Source organism: Otolemur garnettii, unplaced genomic scaffold (genome assembly GCF_000181295.1).
Source record: "Otolemur garnettii isolate 467f Iridium unplaced genomic scaffold, OtoGar3 scaffold00099, whole genome shotgun sequence".
NCBI lineage: Eukaryota > Metazoa > Chordata > Mammalia > Primates > Galagidae > Otolemur > Otolemur garnettii.
In genome coordinates this window covers 2906495-2912692 of record NW_003852494.1, presented here as the reverse complement: position 1 = coordinate 2912692, position 6198 = coordinate 2906495, and the positions used below count along the sequence as shown (strand labels likewise).

At 42.8% G+C, this 6198-nt stretch overlaps 1 protein-coding gene across 2 annotated transcripts in view; it reads left to right on the top strand.

The window, feature by feature from the left end:
* LOC100953482 (zinc finger CCHC domain-containing protein 8) overlaps positions 1-6198 on the top strand; it is a 33700-nt gene that overhangs the window by 479 nt on the left and 27023 nt on the right. For both annotated transcript variants that reach the window (XM_012809038.2, XM_023516825.1), the window contains exon 2: positions 3847-3924. In XM_012809038.2, the coding sequence (XP_012664492.2) occupies positions 3847-3924 (78 nt within the window). The remainder of the gene's footprint in view (positions 1-3846; positions 3925-6198) is intronic.

Below are 6198 nucleotides of genomic sequence, written 5' to 3'. Positions count from 1 at the left end.
TGGCCAGAAAGAGAGAATTTTTAACATAAGTAGGGGATTCGAACCCGCCACCTTAGGTGTACGTGGCTGGCGCCTTAGCCGGTTGAGCTATAGGCGCCGAGCCAGATTATGCTTTTCATTGCCAATTATTAGGCCACAATAATCTTAAAACCAAAATGAGGGCGGTGCCTGTGGCTCAGTGAGTAGGGCGCTGGACCCAAAAACAGAGAGTGGTGGGTTCGAATCTGGCCCCGGTCAAACTGCAAGCAAAAAATAGCTGAGTGTTGCGGCGGGCACCTATAGTCTTAGGTACTCGGGAGGCTGAGGCAAGAGAATCACCTAAGCCTAAGAGCTGGAGGTTGCTGTGAGCTGTGATGCCACAACACTCTACCAAAGACAACAAAGTAAGACTCTGTCTCTTTAAAAAAAAAAAAAAAATGATTGTTAAGATTGTCTGTTCACTGCCTGGGCGCCTATAGCACAGTGGTTACAGCACCAGCCACATGGCACTGAGGTTGGCACACTCAAACCTGGTACCTGGCCAGCTAAACAACAATGACAACTGCAACAAAAAAATAGCCAAGCATTGTGGGGCACCTGTAAGTCCCAGTTACTTGGGAGGCTGAAGCAAGAGAATCGCTTAAGCCCAAGAGTTTGAGGTTGCTGAGAGCTGTGACTGTATGGCACTCTACCCAGAGTGCATGATGAGACTCTGTCCCAAACAAAAAAAGATGGTTTATGTCCCTTCATTTGTTGGCTTTCTTCTCCAAAATCTGACCAATGGAGCCACATGATTTTCTTTCAGATTGTGGCTCCATTGTAAGGGACTCATACTCAGTCCTGGATACACTCAAAATTGAAGGCTCTTTCTCCATTTCCTAACTTGGATTCATGGTTTTAGGCAAAAAATTAATTTCAGGCTAGAGAAACTACCTAAATTTCTGGAATTTATAGAAGACAGATTGTTTTTATCAGAGCTAACAGACAGGGCGGCGCCTGTGGCTCAGTGAGTAGAGTGCCGGCCCCATATACCCAGGGTGGCAAGTTCTAACCTGACCTTAGCCAAACTGCAACAACAACAACAACAAAAAAAATAGCTGGGCATTGTGGCGGGACCTGTAGTCCCAGCTACTTGGGAGGCTGAGGCAAGAGAATCGCCTAAGCCCAAGAGCTGGAGGTTGCTATTAGCTGTGATGCCACGACACTCTACCAAGGGCAACAAAGTGAGACTCTGTCTCTGGAAAAATAAATACATGAAATAAAACTAACAGACATGTGACATACCCTTCCCCCCACTTTTTTCTAAAAAATGAATGGTGTACCAAAGGAATTAGAAGATTCCCTATGTGAATATTAGAACATGAAATTTGTGTTTAAAAAATCAGAATTAGCTTGGGACCTGTGGCTTAAGTGGCTAATGCACCAGCCACATACACCTGAGCTGGCAGGTTCGAATCCAGCCCGGGCCTGCCAAACAACAATTACAGCTGCTACCAAAAAATAGCTGGGCGTTGTGGCAGGCACCTGTAGTCCCAGCTACTTGGGAGGTGGAGGCAGGAGAATCACTTGAGCCTAGGAGTTGGAGGTTGCTGTGAGCTATGATGTCATAGCACTCTGCCCAAGGGGACAGCTTGAGGCTGTGTCTCAAAAAATAAATAAATAAAAATAAAAAATCAGAATTATTACTGGGCTTTTTATTTAAACTAAAAATTAAAATAAGCAAGAATCTCTCTTAGCCCGGCATAGGCTCACTCCTGCAATCCTAGCACTCTGGGAGGCTGAGGTGGGTGGACTGCCTAGGCTCAGGGGAGACCAGTCTGAGCAAGAGTGAGACCCTGGCTCTTAAAAAAAAAAAGTGGGCATTGCGGCAGGCACCTCTAGTCTCAACTACTCAGGAAGCTGAGATAAGAGGATCACTTGAACCCAAGAGTTTACTGTGAATTATGACACTGCGGCACTCTAACAAAGGCCACAAAGTTACATTCGGTCTCAAAAATAATAATAATAATTAATAAATGAAAATAAGAATCTCTCAAATAAGGATCTTTAGCTGTTTGACATCAGAAGTTAGAAAGTGGAATGTTCTGATTCTGTAAAATTTTCATTACCTTTTAGTTTTTATGTTTATGTGTGTGTATAGATACATATATACATGAGTCTCACTATGTTGTTCTGGGTAGAGTGCTTTGGCATCACAGCTCACAGCAACCTCAAACTCTTGGGTGCAAGCGATTCTATCACCTCAGCCTCCCAAGTACCTGGGACTATAGGCACCTACCAGAACTCCCAGCTGTTTTTTTGTTGCAGTTGTCATTGTTTTGCTGCCAGCCTCGGTGCATGTGGCCAGTGCTGTAAACACTGTGCTACTAGCACTGAGCCTTTTGGGGGTTTTTTGTTTGTTTGTTTTTGGGGGGTTTTTTTGTTTGTTTTTTTGAGACCGTCTCAAGGTGTTGCCCTGGGTAGAGTGTTATGGCATCATAGCTCACAGCAACCTCAAACTCTTGGGCTCAAGTGAACCTCTTGCCTCAGTTTTTCTATTTTTATTTTATTTTATTTATTTTAATTGAGACAGTGTCTCACTTTATCACCCTCAGTAGAGTGCTGTGACGTCATAGCTCACAGCAACCTCAAACTCATGGGCTTAAGTGATTCTCTTGCCTCAGCCTCCCTAGTAGCTGGGACTACAGGCACCCGCCACACTGCCCAGCAATTTTTTCTTTTTGTTTCGAGCCCATCAGCCCCAGACGTGTGGCCTACACCCTAACCACGGAGCTATGTGCACTCTGCCAGTTTTTCCACATTGAGTAGAGATGGGGTCTCACTTTTGCTCAGGCTGGTCTGCAACTTATGAACTCAAGCAATCCACCCACCTTGGCCTCCCAGAGTGCTTAGGATTGTAGGCGTGAGCCACCACACCCAGCCCCTCAGTATAATTTTTTTTTTTTTTTTTTTTTTTTTTTGTAGTTTTTGGCGGGGGCTGGGTTTGAACCCACCCCCTCTGGCATATGGGCCCGGCACCCTGCTCCTTTGAGCCACAGGTGCCACCCCCCCCGTATAATTTTTAAAGATTCAAGAAACAAAGTACGTTTTAACAATAAAAACCATGCTGAATATTATTTTTGATTCAAGGGACACATCAGAATTTTGTAGTATCTTGATGTCTGTGAGAGTCATTATCAGTATTGACCAGTAGTATAAAATTATATATATTTTTAATCTTCCTGGTTATCTGAATTCAAGATCAAGTTTGCCTTGTAGATTTAAGTACTGAAGGTTCCATACTTAACATTGATTAACACAAAAGTCATAATGCATGCTAATGCATCAGACGCAGCTCTCTTTGGGGGGGGGGGGTTCTTTTTTTATTTTTATTTTTTTTGAGACAGAGCCTCAAGCTGTCGCCCTGGGTAGAGTGCTGTGGCATCACAGCTCACAACAACCTCCAACTCCTGCGTCAAGCAGTTATCCTGCCCCCTGCCTCCCAAGTAGCTGGGACTACAGGCACCTGCCACAATGCCCGGCTATTTTTTGGTTGCAGCCATCATTGTTGTTTAGCAGGCCTGGGCTGGATTCAAACCCGCCAGCTCAGGTAAATGTGACTGGCACCTTAGCCACTTGAGCCACAGGCACCGAGCCAGAAGCAGCTCTCTTTTCATAGCTTCTTCACTTTTCCCATGGGAAATTTCTTTCATAACCTTCCTAGCTTCTATATTTATTCTGACAATGGTAGTGATAAATTCAAAATTTTATATACCTCAGTGGGATATATTAGAAAATAAACAGAGTATGTTCAGAGTCCTAGGATTTGAAATTTAAAGTTGTTAAACTTTGGTTACCCTTTGTAATGTATATTTTTCTTTGTATAAGCCATCCAGTGTTGTACTAGAAGAGGACCACAAAGTAGAAGAATCCAATGCCATTAAAAACGACAAGGAAGCTTTTAGTGTAAGTTTGGACATTTTAGTTTTGAGTTTTGCAGGTGTATGTTTCCTGTCTTTTGTCATTGGGTAGCATTTAAATGATAAAGTGGCATATGGGTCACTACAAAAGTTTTGAGACAGACTGTGTTATGGTCAGGTTTCAACTTCTTGGCTTATCAGTGTTGGTGGGAGGGCTTCATTTGTTTCCATCTGCATGGAATTTAGGTTTCTTGATTTTTGTGTATCTCAAAACTTTCGTAATGACCAACATGTAATCATATGTCTTAAAATGATCACATTATTCTTTTTTATAAATAACAGCATAAACTTCAGCCTCTGAATGTTATAGATTGTTTTTAGCAACTATTGCATTGTGACTTGGGAGCACAATAAATGTACTTTGGAGGACTTTGTTACATCCTGACTAACAACCTCTTTGTTTATATTCAAGAATTTGGATAAAGATTTAGAAAAAATGTTTGTCAAATATACAGATGACTGAAGCTGAAAGGGATAGATAGCTAATATTAAAAATGGCAAATTTGAAATTAAAAATGTTGACAGACTCAAATAGTTGGTAAAAAATAGAAGAAACTTAAGAGGGATGGCCTACATTTAGTCTAACAGCCTTTTATTACCTGTGCACAATCCAGTAGTGTCAATACAGAGCAGAGGACAAGGCACAGTGGCTCACACCTATAATCCTAGTACTTTGTAGGATGAGGCAGGAGGATTACTTGAGTCTAGTTTAAGACCAGTCTACGCAACATAGCAAGGCCCCATATCTACAAAAAATTTAAAAATTGACTGAGTGTGGTAGCACATACATCTGCAGTCCTAGCTACTTGGGAGGCTAATGAGGAAGGATTGTCTGAGCCTCGAGTTCAAGATTGCAGTGAGCTGTAATCGTACCATTATACTGCAGCCTGAGTAACAGGAGATCTTGTCTTTTTAAATACACACAATGTAGTGATAATAGTTTTGTAGTGCATGTATATGTTTGTTTGTTTGTTTTTGGAGACAAAATCTCACTCTGTTGTCCAGTGTCAAGTGCCATGACATGATCATAACTCACAGCAACCTCATATTCCTGGGCTCAAGCGATTCTCTTACCTCAGTCTCCCAAGGAGTTGGGACTAGAGGAGTCTGCCATAACACCCAGCTAGTTTTTCTATTTTTAGTAGAAATGGTGTCTCACTCTTCCTCAGCCTGGTCTCAAACTCCTGAGCTCAAGCAATCCACCTGCCTCGGCCTCCAGAGTGCTAGGATTATAGGCCTGACTCACCACACCTGGCCCTTTTTTGTTTTTTGTTTTTGAGACGGAGTCTCACTTTGTAGCCCTCAGTAGAGTGTTGTGGTGTTACAGCTCACAGCAACCTCACAGCTCACAGCAACCTCAAACTCTTGGGTCTGTGGCTCAGGCTGGTCTCAAACTCATCGACCTGCCTCTGCCTCCCAACTGTGGGGATTACAGGTGTGAACCACTGCACCTGGCCTTTTTTTTTTTTATTGAATGGTAACTATGTACATTAATGCACTTCTGGGGTACAGTGTGGGGTTTTCACTTTTTTTTTTTTAAAGACAAAATCTCACTCTGTTCTCCAGGCTAGAGTGCCATGGTGTCAGCCTAGCTCACAGCAGCCTCAATCTTCAGGGTTCCAGTAGTCCTGCCTCAGCTGCCCAAGCAGCTGTGCCTGTAGGCATCTACCACAATGCCTGGATAATTTTTCTGTTTTTAGTAGAGATGGAGTTTCACTCCTGCTCAAGCTAGTTTCAAGCTCCTAAATTCAAGAGATTCTCCCACCTTAGCTTCCCAGAATGCTAGGATTATGGGCGTGAGCCACTGTACCTGGCTGCTTATTATTATTATTTTTTTAAGATAATGTAATCCTGGATTCTATTAATGGAAGACTAGTTTTCATATTTATAGTGTTATACTCCATTGATATGCTACAATTTTAAAGACATGGGACTGCTAGGATGATGAAGAGCCCATAACCATATTGAAAAGAAGTTTTAGGCCGGGCATGGTGGCTCATGTTTGTAATCCTAGCACTCTGGGAGGCCATCGTGGGTGGATTGCTTGCGCTCAGGAGTTTGAGACTAGCCTGAGTCAGAGTGAGACCCTATCTCTAAAAATAGCTGGGTATTGTGGCCAGTTCTGTAGCCCCAGCTACTTGGGAGGCTGAGGCAGGAGTATCGCTTAAGCCCAAGACTTTGAGGTTGCTGTGAGTTATAACACCATGGCACTCAAACCCAGGGTGACTGAGACTGTCTCAAAAAAAAAAAAAAAAAGTTT